The sequence below is a fragment of the Danio aesculapii genome, chromosome 11 (genome assembly GCF_903798145.1).
Source record: "Danio aesculapii chromosome 11, fDanAes4.1, whole genome shotgun sequence".
NCBI classification, from domain to species: Eukaryota; Metazoa; Chordata; class Actinopteri; order Cypriniformes; family Danionidae; genus Danio; species Danio aesculapii.
The window spans coordinates 16,683,159-16,701,523 of record NC_079445.1 but is presented as its reverse complement, the minus strand read 5'-3'; the positions used below and the strand labels follow the sequence as shown (position 1 = coordinate 16,701,523).

The 18,365-nt window shown below is 33.1% G+C and overlaps 1 protein-coding gene across 2 annotated transcripts in view; it reads left to right on the top strand.

The window, feature by feature from the left end:
• ly75 (lymphocyte antigen 75) overlaps window positions 1-18,365 on the top strand; it is a 65,742-nt gene that overhangs the window by 519 nt on the left and 46,858 nt on the right. For both annotated transcript variants that reach the window (XM_056467716.1, XM_056467715.1), the window contains exons 2-3: window positions 6,214-6,582; window positions 15,794-15,967. In XM_056467716.1, coding sequence (XP_056323691.1) covers window positions 6,214-6,582; window positions 15,794-15,967 — 543 coding nt within the window. The remainder of the gene's footprint in view (window positions 1-6,213; window positions 6,583-15,793; window positions 15,968-18,365) is intronic.

Below are 18,365 nucleotides of genomic sequence, written 5' to 3'. Positions count from 1 at the left end.
GGAGTTGGGTCATTTAGTTCACATGCTCGAGTTTGTGGGGCTGGTGTGTGGTTCACATGCTGCCTGTTTAGAGGCTGGTGGTTGGAAATCAATGTACAGTTTTGTAACTGGACTGAAATATTAACCGACTTCATTGCCTCAATGTAGAACATGGCTCATATCATAACCGCCTCCTGCAAAACACCTCCTCAAATTTCAATGTTTGTGTGTTTGAAAGAGAGAGAGAGAGAGAGAGAGAGAGAGAGAGCGAGAGCGAGCATTTCAGCCATTTGCATTACACCAATCTTGCCCTTTGGTCTTGAAATAATGAAACAAACCCATACCATTAAATCGGTGTAGATATCATTTAATGCAGTTAAAACAAACACAGTAAATAATAATGTAAATATAATTTTTATTTATTTTCCTTATATAAAATATTTAAGTTAATAGTTATTAAACATTTTTGTAACCTATAATAAGCTTGTTTTAATATTAGAAATAGATACTTATTTACTGAGTATTTGTTTACTGAATTACCTTAATATAAGTAGTATGTTGTTTATAATAACAAAATGTATACAATTGAAATTATTAAACCCCCTTTGAAATTTTGGCAAATTATGTTTAACAGAGAAGGGGAATTTTCACAGTATGTCTGATACTATTTTTTTCTTCTGGAGAAAGTCTTTTTTGTTTCATTTCAGCTAGAATAAAAGCAGTTTTAAATTTTTTTAAAACAATTTTAAGGTCAATTATTAGTCCCTTTAAGCTATATATTTTTTCGATACAGAACAAACCATCGTTATACTATAACTTGCCTAAATACCCTAAACTGCTTAGTTAACCTAATTATTCTAGTTAAACCTTTAAATGTCACTTTAAGCTGTATAGAAGTGTCTTGAAAAATATCTAGTAAAATATAATTTACTGTCATCATGTCAAAGATGAAATAAAACAGTTATTATAAATGAGTTATCAAAACTATTATGTTTAGAAATGTGTTGAAAAAATCTCTCTGTTAAACAGAAATTGGGGGGGGGGGGGAATAAACGGGGGTTAATCATTCAGGGGGGCTAATAATTCTGACTTCTACTGTATATGTTGATTTAGATTTGCTGTATTTGTATTTTGTATTTATTTATTTACCTTAATGTATAAGTATATTTAAAATATAAGTTAATAGTTATTAAACATTTATACTATAATACCATAATAAACATTTATACTATTAAACATTTAACCTATAATAAGCTTTTTTAATATTAGAAATAGCTACTTATTTACAAAACATTTGTTTACTGAATTTTCTTGATATAAGTAGCATGTTGCTTTTTTTAATAAAATGTACAAAACAAATTAATATTAATAAATTTAAATCACATGATATGTTAATATAATAAAATAACAAATAACTTGATGTTATTAAAATATATTGTGTTATTAAAATTCTATATTTATTGAATAACATGTTGAGATATGCCGTTCCATGTTATTGCTTATACAAATCATTGTTTCGACAAATAGTAACTATAATTTAATCTTTTATTATCTAACTTATTATTAGATAACAATAATTTAATCTAGTATCTGTAAATTGTCTTACGTAATCATAAATATATTTTATACATTTTATTAAACAATATATAAAAAAACTTGAACATTCACTTGTTTATTAAACATACAATTAATTTTAAAGAGTATTCAATTCTAACACATAATTTTACATGTTTACACTTAAATCATAGTTTTCATGAATAATAATGAGAATTTAACTTATTGCACAATCTGTGGATAACATGCTATTTTAAATATATATATTTAGTATAATTTTACTGTACGTTTGAGTAAAGGATTAATAGAATGCATTACACTGCATATTTGTTGAATATTAAATATTTATTTACATATGTATTAAAAATAGGATTAGATTCAAATGTTTACACATATGCTTTTGCATGTTTATATTTGCACAGATCTTCATTGCACACTTAAATATGTTATATTGTTCAATATTTGAAATAAATAAACAGATAGACAGACAGACGTTGAGTCGTGTTTCTCAGAGAAATGTTGTTGATAATGTGTTTGTTTTGTTGAGGCTGCAGTGACGGCCCTCCCTCGTTACAGCACTGCATTACTCAAAGAGGCTTTTGTTTCCTGCCTGTTGTTCTAAACAGCAAAGTGCAAAGCAGAGCACAGACACCATTATCACACAACTATGACTCCTTTTCAGATGTCATGCTAAATAAATTCACTTTAGCTTGAGAGAAATGCTGATTAATAATCCAGAGTTTATTTACTGTAAATGGTCGTCAGTGTTGCACCAAAAATAATAACACGCTGCTTAGATGGCATCGATTCGAGACATTCTGCACGTGTGGATATGTTTGGAAAAATTAGAAGTAGTTAGCATATCTTAAAATGTGGTTAACATATCACATGGTTATCAAGACTTCTCTGTGATGTCTGTGAAGAGGCTGTGTGAGAACACATTAATTATCTTTGTTTAGTTAAAACATTGATTCAAAGCAGACCATGGTTGTAGTTAAAATTTATGTCTGTATTGATAATTTTCAAAATAAATCTCTCTTTTTTTGTTGTTGTTGTTTGTTTGTTTGTTTGTTTAAAGGCATATTTTTGTTTCTGGTTGTTGTAATTTTTGAAACATTCAGACTTTTAATTGTTCATTTAAACAACATTTTTATTGTCAAAATGTGATAAACACAACCAGATGAACATTTCTTAAATTTGAAAAAAAAAAAAAAGGATTTTTGTTTTTGTTGACTGATTTTAGGAATACAAAGCCACATTTATGTTCAATAAATCAAACACATCTGTAAAAATTAAAATATTCAGAATTTAATTTTATTTCACAACACAGTCATCCGTAATCACAATCATACACTTAAACTCACTAACTTGCCTGCATACAATAAAAATGCTGGGTTGTTGTAACTCAACTATATGGATATAAATAAGTGTAATTTGAATTAATTGGAAAAATTAGCCTAATGTTGGGTTTGTCCATATTTGACTTCACATTTGTTTACGACAAACTAGCGTCTTTTTTAGATTGTAGGTAAAACCATGCATGTAGCACTTCGATATTACAATGTTGAAATGTAAATATGTGGTTTCAATGGTAATTGTATGAGAAACACAATCTGGAATACATGAAGTATACATGCAAATGAATACTTGGCTTAACAACAACAACAACATTTACTGTAATTAAACTCCATCACTCGACTGATATTTATACATATCTACATTAATAATATATCATGAAATTCATATGTAATATATATGTAGAGTCCTGCCACATTACCACAATGCAGTTTTTGGTACTACAGTAAATCTATAGTAAATCTGTAAATAGGCACAGTGTTTGCCTCGTCTGCACTATAAAAAATTTATTAGTTAATTAATTAAATTAAAAAGTTAATTAGGTTTCAACAAAATTTTTTAAGTTATACAAAGTTTAACTTAGTCAACTTTTAGTCAATCAAACTGACTAAAAATATTAAGTTGAGAACTAGAAAAGTTAATTTAGTTCAACTGAAAAAATAAAGCAGCAAGAATGTTTTACATTATGTCAGTGCCGTTGAGAGCATTGTCTGGCTTTAAACAAAATCATGAAAATATTTGTTGTTTTTTTTGCTAAATTCAAGCACTTCTCTTTGGTAGTTGGTCATGTAAACGCACCTAAACTTGTGCAAACAAATATACTGTGTGGTAAAGTACACTGTAAATAAAAAAAGTTCACTCAACTTAAAATTTTAAGGCAACAAACTTTAGGACATTTTTGAGTTGACTCAGCTTTTGACCCAATTACAGCACTCGATTTAAGTTGAGTAAGCTCAAAAATGTCCTGAAAATTTGTCTTTTTTTACAGTGTAGTTCTGTGAAGTATGAAACATATCAAACATATACTAGCACTTTATAGAGGGGAAAAAGAGTATTATAATAATTTTCATTGTCATATTATCACATATCTCTAGTATAATATAGTATAATACTTCATCTTTATTGTCTTTTGCTCATCAGTAGTGATCCAGAATCTTATTTATATCGTGGTCGAGAGAGCTCAAATGCACTGCAAGTTAAGAAAATAGAAAAAAGCAACAATTTAAGTAAACATCTTCATCGTTTCATCAACACACATGCATGCAAATTCTCACAAAAACATCTAAATATAGAAACACACCGCAAATAGTGCAGAACACAACAGAAAATTGTTGGCGTCCACAAAAATTGACAAACCAAATGAGTCCGTGGTGTTGGGAGTATAAAATGGCATCAAAATAACATTACTTAACATGAACTGTTCTATACTAAAAATATACTAACTAAAAAAGAATTTGTGTGCACATGTATTGTGAAACTGATGAAAAATAATTTTGTTAGAATTTTTCTTTAGCCGTATGTTTTTGGCAGTACATTTAAGCTTTCGGCCTAGGGAAGAGCGATTAATTGAAAAGTAGTCGAAATCGACATTCAGAATCTATAATCGATCTCATTTTTCCAGGTCAATTTTTTCATTTACTTTTCCTAACGTGTGTGGAGTCACGTGACCCTACTCTGACCCCAACTTTTTACTTTTACTCCTTAGATTTTTACACTAATATCTGTACTTTTCATGTGTTTGGTCTCGTGATATATATTATTTCTTGTCATGGCATCAAAAATGCGTTCATATTGCGCAATCAATCAATTTTTTGCCATTGCGCACTAGTTTATGAAGATTACTATGAGAAAGGCTAGGATGACTACGCAGATGAGACGGAGAGAGTCGGTGAATTTAACATGACTGATGCTGCCCTGTTTACATGGTAATAAGACGCCCTTTACACGTTCGGATTACAGGTAAAAAGAGACCTATTCCAGTTTAAAAACATGCAGCCTTAGCCTAATGCAAGATAAATAGTTTGCAGTCAAATATAAGTATTTATTTTAGCAAAAGAAAAAAAATCTATAAATTTTGGACAGAATTCATTGTAAAATGTGAGATGTTATTTAAAAAGATAGACAGGCCAATAGAATTATTTTAAAAGTGTATCAGCATGAATGGCTGCCGTTGTTTTTGAGCTAACAGCTGCAAAACTACGTGATGAACGCTGTGAGTTTGTGTCAGGATGATGATACATGGGCCGACTTTTTAAGCAATGTTGTTAGGCTATAGTACAAGATGTGCTGCTGCTTGGCTACTTTCATAAATTTGGCAACAAACATTTCACATAAAAATTGGAAATGTAAGTTAGTTCATATTAATGTATCAATAGGATGTGAGGTCTGGTTACATACCTATCCTCTCTCACTATACTTCAGCTTAGTCCCTGATTTATCAGGGGTCGTCACACTGGAATGAACCGCCAATTATTCCAGCATATATTTTGCACAGCGGATACCCTTCCAGCTGCAACCCAGTATAGGGAAACACCTATACACACTCAAATTCACACACACACTTAAACACTACTGCCAATTTAGTTGCCTATTATTCACCTTTACCGCATGTCTTTGAACTGTGGTTGAAACGGGTAATTTTTACTTTTGTACATTTTGTACATTTTTCAGGTTGTACTTTACTTTTACTTGAGTACAAAAGTGTAATCAGTACTTCAACTTTTACCAGAGTCGTTTTAAACATGAGTATCTGTACTTCTACTTAAGTAAAGGATGTGTGTACTTTTGCCATCTCTGCATTTATTATACTATGATTTATACTTATTATATTATTGTGATATTATACTTCTGCCAAGGGCACAAGTACAGTCCGGCGCATCCTTCGCATACCCGTGCACCTCTCAAAAAAATTTACTTGCATGTCACAATGACACGTTAGTTTGGTAGCGATGACGACGGTGGCCAGTGCAGAGAGCCGCGTTTCAGACAATGTGTTTTAATTTTAGTTGTTCAGTGTTGGTGTTCAATAAATAATCATAGATATTAGATGTGTTTACTTCAATTATTTTAAAATCAAGTAATCCATTCTACATTTAAAAAATCTCGCACTTGTAATATGTTAGCATATTTACTGTACAAAACTTATCAGTGAACTATGAAGGCAAAAACATAAAATAAATAAATAAAATAATCGTTCATTAATCGTAATCTAGTTAAAATGTTCAATTAATTGAGATTTTGATTTTAGGCCTAATTGACCTGCTGTATTTCGGCCCCTATATGATTTTAATTAATTATTGTAATATATTTTTTTTATTTACACAGGAGATGACACTTTTAAAATTCAGCACCGTACCAATGGGAAATGCCTCCTTGTCCAGAATGGAGCCTTAAAGTTAGGAAATTGTTCATCCGTCCCGGCCGTGTTATGGAAGTGGGGATCAGCGCACAGGCTTTTCCACATGGAGTCCTCCATGTGTCTGGGCCTGGAGGTGCGATCCAAAACGGTGACCCTGTTCAGCTGTGACTCTACTGAGATTCTGCGCTGGAAGTGCTATGAGGACATCATCTACACTGAATACCAAATGAAACTCAGCGTTGGGGCTGGTGAATCTGTAATTGCCAAAAGAGATGGACTGGACACTTGGAAAAGAGAAGGGAGCTCAGATAACATCTGTCAGCGGACATATCAAAGTATGACGTTATAATTTTACTACCATTTGGGAATAATTATGATTTTGTTTTATCTTTTTTGAAAGAGGTGTTAGCCTGTATTTATTTGATCAGAATAGACTTTCAAAAAATAAAGCCCTCACTGGGGCAATACCCTTTCAAATTGTAGGTACTAATGAGTACATTTCAAATGCCAATATGTACAAGGTCCCTATATATACACTATAGGTGAGAATGTATATCACAGTAACATATTTTGAACTTTACAGTAAAACATTAATATTGTGAAATATTATAGAAATTTATTTTTAGGAATTGTTTTTATTTAAATCATCCCTTTGGTGGAAAAGCTGAAATTTCAGCAATCAACACAAGTCTTTGGATATTATTTGTTATAAGTTATACAAATATGCAGTCACGCTTTATTTTGATGGTCCGTTTGTTGAATTTAAGTTACATTGCATCTACATGTCAACTAATTATCAGTAGATTATAAGTAGACTGTTAGGTTGGGGTTAGGGTTAGTGTAAGTTGACATGCACTTGCAAAGTTTCCTATAGTCAGGTAAATGTCTGTTGAGGGAGCAGTATCAACAGAAATGAACCAGACAGTCTACTAATACTCAAATGGACCATCAAAATAAAGTGTTATCAAATATGCTTGTGCTGTAATATTAAGAAAGTTTTTTTAAATTTAATGTATTATAAAACATTGCAGAAGGATCATATGATAGTGAAGATTAATAGCACTGAAAATTCAGCTTCATCATCAGAGGAATACATGTTCAAATTATTGCTTTTCAACAGTTTTTTTTTAATCAAATAAATACAGCCTTGGTCAAAAAAAGCTTACACTCAATAATACAGCTGTATAGATATGTGTGATAGACAGACAGATAGATAGACAGGCTGATAGATAGGCTGAGCATCACATAGCGCTCTTCTGCGAGAATCTAATTTTAGATCTCAGTTGAGCATGACGCAAATCTCTTCCACTGCCCCCTTAATGCACTTTCCAAAAAGCGATCCTACCCCATGTCACCTGGCACGCATTTCTCACACCCCTTTGCGTGGCATCATGCCTCATCATGTGGCATTCCTTTACTCAAACGCATTATTTACAGCCATGCATGCATTCACACATCTACTTTTATTTGTTAGTGCATGCAAATTTTCTAAAGATCTGGGAGATTTCTTCTTTTTCTCTTAAAACATTAAACTTTAATCTCTTATCATTTATTACTATTTAGTTTAATCAGATTATTTACAATTCCTTTTTCTTAGTTTTCTGAGTTCTTTTTACTGGTGAGGTACATATAAATAACGAATTCGGGTACTCAGTCCACCCTCAGCGCCCACCCTCACAGAGATCAAAAAATATTAAAGCAAATATGCTTACCTCAGTTAATAGGGCGTGCCTTTTTTGGTCTTTGAGTGAGCCGCCACCAAGAGTTACCGGTATCACTTTTGATGTCCTCAATCCAGCCCCACGTTGATTGAGCACCAAATATGTTGTGGAAAAAAGATTCTGGTCTGCAAAATATTCTAAGGCTCTAAGTCTAAGTTTTCAAAAAATGACAAAGTCTGAGATCTCCGAAGTCTTTAGGCGAAGCAGTTTATTGTTACAGCATCAGTAACAACAGAGACAGTCTCCCAAGTGTCTCCCGAGTGTCTCCCAAATATAGGCTTGCACACAGTTTAAATACGTTTCTGATTCTTAATACACCACCCAAATTTACACAATACACACCTCCCTTAGCTTCTCCACTAATAGGATCTCAAATCTCTCAGGTGTCCACCACCAATAGAATCTTAGGGTCTTTCAGGGGTCTTACCCATGTCCAGTTAAGGTCTTTCCTTCCTGTTTCAAATGTGATCACTCAGCCAAAAAACAATGCTCAACAATATATTTTGTTCACTATCCACTGAGCTCTCAGCTGTAAGTTCAGCTGAAGTTCATAGGTACTCTTTTTAAAAGTCATTACAACTAAGCGGGGCCGCATGTCTGAGTGTGCAGATGTGTATGATCATGAGTTACAGAACAGAACGCAGGTGTCCTTATGGTCTTGCTTCCATAAATCTACTCTCATTGTGACATTAATGCTGCTCTTCTAATTTCTCTTCTCATCTCTGACTGCATTTACACAGGGTGACTTTTTTATTTACCCAAGCACACATACCTGATAATAATGCCACAGGTATGGGTAAAAATACAAAAGATATATAATATAATCATAATAATACTGAAATCACTCAAAAAGTAATAATACTAATATCACTCAAATAAGCATATAAATGAGAGTATTACATTCTTCAGAAATTCATACATTCATCAGAAATTCATCAAGACAATGAATTTCCCATCGATAGTGCGCCTTGGAAGAAATTCCAATAAGCGTGTCATTTCCAATGGAGATGTGTGACTTGCACAACGTGCACATGGGAGCGACGCACACATAGTGTGCAAGTGTCCAGGTATACCTAGTTGAAAATGTCAGAACTTTTGCACCGTGATTAATGTAAATAAAACTATCCAATCTGCTTCACACTTGGAATATGCACATTTCAGTAATAACAGCAGACTCATTACCTTAGACAAACACAGCGCATCCAAACACTGCAGTGCTTTTTACTTTTCTCCATAAACTTGCATCGGAGCTGAAGCAATGTTTTATCCGTTTGTCATTCTCTGAGAAAACGGATGATGGTTATGAGAGACAAAATAACAAAGCATGCGAAAATGAGTGCTGTATAGCAGCAGTGTAGAGATTGTAAATAAAAAAGGATGCAAGGATGTTGCCAGAGGACCTTTTTGGTTGGCACCCCATCTGAAAGATTTTTTTAGCATAGGGGTACTATAGTCATTCACAATTTTTAATGTTACAGTATGTATTTGAATTGATGGTTGGTTCCTTACTTGAAAGCTCAGATTTGATTATCATAATTTGTTTTGTTTACAGAGTTTGAGGTTTACTGTATTATTATTATTATTATTATTATTATTATTATTATTATTATTATTATTATTATTATTATTATTATTATTATTGACACTTCACAGATGTTGATCTACCTTTACCATTGCACACACTTTGTAATTTAATTAACACGTTTTTTATCAAGTTTAAGAGTCTCTTTAACGCTTATGTTTATTTTATTATAAAGAGACGGAATATTTTGTTTTGACTATTAAAACTATTTTTTTTAGTAATGTTGCTAAATTTAAATAAAATTGTCAAATAAGAAAATCATAATATTCCTAAATGTATTGTAATATATATTCACTAGTTATCAATATATAGAACAATATGAAACATGATATCATGATAATTTTTTTTTTATATTGTGCAGCCCTAGGACAAAGTCATGTAAAGCTTCAACTTCATCAGCTGTAAAAATATTAAAATCATTTTGAAGGACCATTCCCACCTAAAAAGGTAACTGTAAAGCAGAATAAAATCTGATTAGCTGTCCGTGTTTTGACCTTAAGGAAAAAATCTAGTTTTGAAAGTGATTGCAGTTTCTCCAAGTCATTATTGCTATACAGTAGTTGTTGTGTGGATTCGCATTTCTTTTATATTCAGATATATTTGTATAACAATATTGTTAACATTACAGCTACAGTGTCAGCAAGCATTTCAAACTGCAGAGCAGGTCATGCATTAAAGTGATAGTTCACCCATTTTTAGGTAATTTACTTGCACTACATCCATTGAGGATATTAGTGACTTTTTTCTGTAGAAAATTAAAGAAGATGTTTATCTAAATCTACAGTCCTTGGTAATTCTATAATGCAAGGTAATAGGCAGCAATTTTTAAGATTAAAAATAAACGTCTAAATCAACCCCCATAGGTCATGATTATACATGAAGTGTAACGCTCATGAAGTGAAAGGATCGGTCTGTGCAAGAAATGAAACGTTATTTACAATACGATTAGCTTTAATCCACAGCCTGGGCAACACCTGTGTGCACACAAGTGCAGCGAGCACAAGCTTCTGGTCACATGATGACATATGTGAGAGTATGCGCTCAGACATGAGGTGACAAGAGTGAATGCACAGTTTTGCCAAAATGGTTCCTATTTGTGACTGTCTAAGATGTGATAACTGTTACTAAATACTGTCACAGGCATGACTTTATACTGATAAATAAACTCTCATCTCTCGCATACATCATCAAGCTACTGGAAACTCCCCTTCACTACACTGGTGCTCACTGTTTGCCAGGCTGTGGATTACAGCTAATGATATGTGATCCCCTCTGTGAAACCCCCAGTAACGTTGCGTAATCTATTTCTGAAAAACAAAAGAGCAGTAAATGATTAAATATCGAGGTTTTGATATACATCACTAAGTTTACATTTATAACATGATAAATGTTATAATTTTTTATTTTGAGTATAAATATACATTTTTATAAGTTTGATACCACCTCTTGTTTTTCATATCCCTTTGTTAATCAATTTATTTATTGCCATTAAATGCTGCACACAGACTTGTATTTCTCTCCACAAGCAGGAACATCAGGCCCCCTAAATGTATCTCAAAAAATTTGAGAATCTCAGCTTTAATTTGGTATATGGCACATAGTCAGGATAATTATGGTTTCAAATATGTTGTAGTTTTAATTATAAGCTTTTATTTAAATTGGAAATTCTCAAAAAGATGATTTTCTAAGTCTAAAATTAAGCAAATTTTTAACATGACCTAACTGAACCAATATTAAAGATATCATTGTTATATTTTCACAGAATATCTTTTACATTGTCTAAAAAAGTTTAAATAGAAAGCCACAAATAGTGCATCAAAAAAATGGAAAACATTGCGATACGAGTACAATTTCACCAGATGGCTTAAAAAGCTCTGTTTGTGAAAAAAAAAAAAAAAACATTAATTTAGATTGTTTGGGTCAATTTTGTAAGTTGCGAATAATGTATAAAAAAAACTAAAATAAAATTGCAAGAATAATTAAAATAAAGCAAAGAAAAAAAACTAAAATAAACAGTTCTTTATGGTTTTCTGGTATAATTTAACAATAACACTGTATAGTCTTCATTGTCACATAAAATCCTTAAACTTTTTCTTCATTAAAGTTACAAATGTTTTACGTTATTGTGCCCGAATGCTCTACACTTTCTTGAAATACCTTTAAAATGCATACAAATTATGAAGTTTCACTCTGTTATGGTCATGCGTGGCAATGATCCACAAATCTCATGTATTCTCAATTGACCATAATCTCAACTTAATATTGCAGATTCTGCGATGTGACTACTGCAGAGACGAACATTTCGATATTGATGCTGAAACGATATATTGTCAGAATTGTAAATAATTTTTTCAATTGTTTCAGAAGACCTCAGTGTATCATCAGAAGTCACAGAGATTTGATTTTAGACTAGTTTGTGTGGGTTTATTTTTAATAATGAAAAAAAAAAGAGTGACTATTGACTTGCATTATACCGATCACAATCGACCACAGAATAAGCTAAAATTCTTCTTCAATGTTCTACTAGGCCTGTGCAATTAATCAAAAATCTGATTTCGATTTCGGCTTCTAACGATTATGAAAAAACATTAATCGAGATAAACGATTATTGCATCATAAACCCCCCTTTTTCCAGTTGTACACATTTGTTGCTCTGCAAAGCTCAGTTTCACATGAAAATGACTAAAAGCATGTACTGTAATTTAACGTTTGCAGCATGAGATTCGCATCATTCATTAATGTACGTTCAAATCATTTATGTTTTTAAAAGCGCGAAAGAGATCTCATGCTGTTGTGTGTGCGCGCGCTTAGCCTCGGAGACGAGCAGAGCACACACATCTAACGCCATCTTAATGCGAGCGCTTTAATGGTCTAATACATGCACATTTGTGTCAGAGCGCGGTGTTTAGTGATTATTCATATTAACCCTAATTTGTGTAATAAACAAACAAGTTGAGAATCAAAAGACATGTGAAAGAGAAACCATATCAGAGCCGCCAACACAATCTCACGGCAATTTGTAACTTTTTAATTTAGTGGCTCATTCGTATGAATTCGTACGATCTAATTTGTACAATTTAGTACGATTTGCTCATCCCCCAATGACGGTTGGGTTTAGGGGTGGGGCTAGGTGCCACGCCTCCTTTTTTAAATCGTACAATTTCGTACGACTGAACTCGAATTAGCCACTAGTAGGAATTAGCCACTAAACTCACAAAACATAAAATACTTACGTTTTTATGGAATAAAATCACTGTCATAAATATTTCGTATCCGTAATTATAAAATCGTAAAGGAAAACGAAGCGCACTCGAAATTTTACGAGGGTACAATTTCAAAATCTGCGATTTAGAACAGACACAGAAATTACCCAAGCCAAAAAAAATGTCGTATCTAAGTAATTTCTATTTGCTAAGGTTTGAAAATTACTAGAAAACGTTGCTTTAAAATATAGTAATAAATGATGCAGTATCATTTTTAACTTTTTATAATGAACTTGTTACAGTAAAAACATAATCCCATTTATAACACAATGGAGTTCAATGCTGAATACACTAATCGAGCTGCTCCTGCCTTTGCCTTAATTTGCTTACTGATGTCTTGTGCATTGTCCTCTATCTATCAAGTGACAGTATTTACATTTTAAAAGTCTGATTTCTAAATTTGGGGATCTCTCTTAAAGGCTATTGTCCCAACCAACTCCCCATAATTCTCCTTTTCTTTTTAGATGGGATGGTGGGCCAAACCAAAGGTTACCATGGGCCAACTTTGGCCCACGGGCCCTACTTAGAGCATCTTTGCTTTTAAGAAAGGTTGTTAAGGGTGAAGTTTATTTTATTGTATAGTATTTTAGTTTATTTTAAGTAAATTCTATGGCTGTTGCCTCTCACTACACTACATTAATTCACTACTACTCTCAATTACAGTTTGTACATGTGACACAGATCTGTTTGCTTTAGTGTGGTTTACTTTGCAGTCTTGCAGCAAAAGCATAGGCGGTTGTTATGGTTTAACAGTTGTTCAGCTCATGTAGTTCATCTGCTTTCCATCTTCTTTTTGCTCTGGATTTCTGCTTACTGGTTTTACCACTTGTTTGATGTTACTGTAGCAACTCAGTCATGGAGTTTATGGGAAACTCCACCTGCGACCAAAGTTTGAGCTCAGTGATTGCTTCATATCAGTAAACAGTGACTCGTCATTTACTTTCGCTTTCTCATTTGACTAGCTTTCGCTGTTCTGAGATGGTAAACTTAAAAAAAAAATGTTGTGAATCTGGTGTTGTGAGCTTTTTTTACACAGCAGAAGAATGTGCTTGTCAGATTCTGTTCTCAAATTTTATTGTGTTAGTACGTACACATTTTCATATGTACATACACAGTCATACACCATAGTATATGAAGTGAAATGCTTATATGATCATCTGTGACCTTTAAAAAAACACTATTATTAAGAAGTAAATGATTGAATAAAATAAAACAGAAAATACAAAAATGTAAATACAGAAAATATAGCAATAACAACAAATTTAATATAATATAATTTATATTTTAATATATAAATATATTTAAGCATTGCTATAGTATATTTGAGCCATATCACACGAGTAGCAGTTCAATTATGGCTCTGTATCAGCACTAGTGGAAGGCGTGGGTTGTGTGATATACAGCCATATCACACTGCCGAGAGTGTGATTTTGTGTTTATAAAACATAATCATATGTTTATAAAAGAAAATTTAACACTAAAAGTGTAAAAATCCTTTTTTATGAAGAACCACTTTCTGACAAAACAGATGATTTTGCTCACATTGTAAGATTAAATGGCTGAACGGCATAAAATACCATCAGTCTACAGAGATTTTCCAGTATTTCTCAATGCAAGCAGGATATCACAATTAACCTAGAAAAAGCCAAAGCAAACACTAACAGAAACACTATCAGATATGGTATAAATACAGCACTACAATATACAAAAGAGAGAAATCGACTTAGAATGTCACTTGATTTGTTCAGCTGTAGTATTTGTATAGCGCTTTTACAATGTAGATTGTGTCGAAGCAGCTTCACATAAAAGGTCATAGTAAATTGGAACAGTGTAGTTCAGTTTTCAGTGTTTAAGTTCAGTTCAATTTAGCTCCGTTCAGTGTGGTTTAAAAGTAACTACTGAGAATCCAAACACTAAAGTGCAAATCCAACAATGCGCAGCTCTACAGATCCCAAACCATGCAAGCTAGTGGCGACAGCGGAGAGGGAAAAAAACTTCACTAACTGGCGAAAGTGAAGAAAAAAACCTTGAGAGAAACCAGACTCAGTTGGGCACGACCATTTTAATTTCTCTGCTGGCCAAACGTCTTGTGCAGAGCTGCAGTCTCAGCGGCGGAGGCTGGAAGCTGGCCTCAGCGAAGACTCGTCTGTCCCTGGAGCGTCACAGGAATCAGTCTCATGTTCTCCACTCCTCCATGACCATATGGAAATGGAAACCTTGGGATAATCTCGTCATTGGTCTTGAATCGAAATTAACTTTTTATGAGTTTTTCTCATCTAAGTGCTTATTATGCAGTTTCTGTCGCCTTCTTGTGGCGGAACGTCAACCATCTTTGCTCTGCTCAGTATGAAAGGCTGATGGATGCCGACTAGCTGAATCTCCTAAATGATAAATATTTAAAATAGGCACTAACCTCTAAACAACTACATTCTCGCCTAAGAAGTACATTATTTTGTCCAACAGCAGCAATGTTTGTCAAACTGTAGTGAGTTTATTGATCTGCTGTCACTTAATGTGGGCGGAATAATACACAAGGGTGAGGAGGCTGTGCGAGTGCTGTTATTGCAGAATCAATGAGATTCGAGAACCAGACAGAACTGTTGTATAAATTGTTATATTGTATGTTGTATAAATCTTGATTGATTGATTGATAGAAAATAAATTGTTTTCTAAATTTAAAGTCATTTAAATGATTGTAAGTGTTTTTACTGTTTCTTTTGATCTCTTTAGCAAAGGTCTATCTATCATTTTGAACCCATTAATTGCTGTATTTTCTCTTCCATGTTATGCTGTTTGCATGTTAAAAGAACATTTATTTTGCATTTGTACAAATACAAACATTTCATTTTATTTATGAGTACTTGTTTTTTTGTTTGTTTTTCATTTAGGGGAGGTTTAATCAGATTTGCTGACTTCTGTGGACAATTAAGTACAGCTATTGTACAGAAACCGCATAAATTTCTGTTTTCTGTTTTTACAGAAATGCACACGAGTGGGGGTAATTCTAAGGGAGCTCCCTGCGAGTTCCCCTTCCTCTATAATGGGACGTGGCACCACAGCTGTCTGCCCCCCACTGATGAAAAAACACTGGAGTGGTGCTCTACTACTGCAAACTATGATCAAGAGCAGAAGTGGGGGAATTGTCTGAAATATGGTGAGGTTTGCATCCCACACTACTGGGGATTTTCCAGAAAACAGCTGGAAAACACAAAGTATATTTAAATATGTGACTCATTTTACAAAGCTGTTAAAACGACTGTTGAATTTTAGTTTTGTTTTGTTTTGTGTTTTTTGTTTTCTATCATTCTATTTTCTATCGTTTCTCCAACAAAACTAAAATAACCAGGGTTGTTGTACCACATTTGTGTTGCTGGAAATAAAAATAAACATTTACTTTTTGTTTTTTACTACAACAATACCTAAATTGTAATACAGTAACACCAATGGAAATGTGTAGGGTAAGTAAACCATATCCATTTTATTATATAAACCAAGCTTGCTATATTTCTATATTTATCCAAGCTATATATTTAATTAACTAAAAAATTAACACGGAGACAGTGAACTGTTGACTTCTAGTGAATGCTGATTATTTATTTATTTATTTATAGTGGTGTCAAATTTTTTTTTTTTTTTCGATGCAGACGCAACCAATTTGGTATCGATTCAGTAATAACCGTGAACGGTTATTATGTACTGATGTCATTTATCACATATACATTATATGGCGGTAGCTTATGGTGAGGGAGAAGACCGCAAGTAATAAAAAGCAGATCACTGTGCACAATTCACTGCTTGTGAGTTTTTCTGGACAGTTTTTCACTGACAGGGAAGTACATCAGAACCCAGCTAGAAAAAATGAAAGCTATAAACTCTTTCTCACCGCGTCACCATCTAAAATGGATCAGCTGATTGCCGCAGTCGTTTAACATCAGTGTCTGTACCTGCCACTGTTTGCTGAACAGCCATGCTGTTTGTAGCCATTTCTGTTGAGCATGTGATCAATCATAGGTGTTTAAGAACTCACTTAACAACGCTCAAGAAGCAAGCGGAATAATAATATTTGTTTATTTGCTATTAATGCTCATGTTCTTCTGTGCATGTACTTTAGTTTTGTTTGATACCAAAAGAGTGTTGTTGTTTTTTGAACAGGTAAAATTAAAGGTACAGTACGTATATCTGACTGCTTGTATTAAAGGACAAAATTGTATTACAAATAAATATGTTTATACAATGTGTCCGCGGGGTCTTAAAAAGTATTAAAAGTTGCTAAATCAATTATGAGAAAATTAAGGCCCTTAAAAGGTATTAAAAAGTCTTAATCCCGTTTTTACGAGGTCTTAAGTTTTGTTCAAGCATTGTCCAAAGTGTTTGACTCCAAAAAAGCATAAATATATTTATTTTCCTCGATTAGTTCGGGCTGGGTGCGTGGGGCCAAGCTCCTCTGTCCGGGTAATGTAACGTAGTTTGCAACAAACCATAGAGCAAAACAGATGGCAAAATGGGATAATGCAAGTTTGCATACTCCTGGTTTGAGAAAGATGAGTTTAAACAGTGGCTGAATCCTCTCGCTGAAAATGACCGTGTCATTTATTCTTTCAAGATTTGTTTTTTCCGAGCTTATCTAAGTTGTGCTCCATTCATTTATTTAACTACAGCTGTTTATTAGCAACTGTTTAATAAGTTAAAGTTTTGATGCTGATTAGAACTTGAAGTGGCGACGAGGTTGAAAATATTCTGAGGTCTTTAAAAAGTCTTAAAAAGGTATTGAAATTTCCTTTAGGATTCCTGCATATACCCTGTGATAAATTGTACATTTTAATACAATAATTATTGTGTTGCTAAGTAAAATATCAAATTGTTTATGGAAAGCTTTGTCAATGCACCAAGATATCAAAGTGAACCAATCGATATGATTATCATAATCGAACCATGAAACCAGTGTAGGTTCACACCCCTGTTTATTTATTTTATTCGTTTTATTTTGTTTATTTATTATGTTCACTAATCCATTTGTTCAGTCATTCATTTTGTCAATCATGAATTGATTTATTAGTTAAAAGCAAGTACGGCAGATAGTTGTCACACAATCTCACAGCAGTTTATTTCACAAATCATTTCCTGATTTAGTGGCTAATTTGTATTAATTTGTATCTCATTTATACGTTTTAAATCAATGTTCTCATCTCCCAATGATGATTGGCTTGGTTGTGGGGTTTGGGGGCACGCTTTCTTTAAAATTTGTATGTTTTATGCAAATTAAAATTTATGCGTTTGTACGAATTAGGCACTTTTCTGACAATGCTTAAAATCATTACGTTTCCTCAAGAGATTGGGCTGGGTTGTTATACTAATAACTAAAACTATGAAAACTTAATATACACAGTATATAGTTAATTAACTAAACAGAAAGCTATGTCCACCTACATCAACCTTTTCCCAGCAAACACCATGCTGACCTACTTAACCTATTAGGCTTTTAGTGGAACTCATGCAGGTTTAAGCTGCCCTTTTCAGCAGGCAAAAGACATTGACTTGCAGCATTCTGCTCC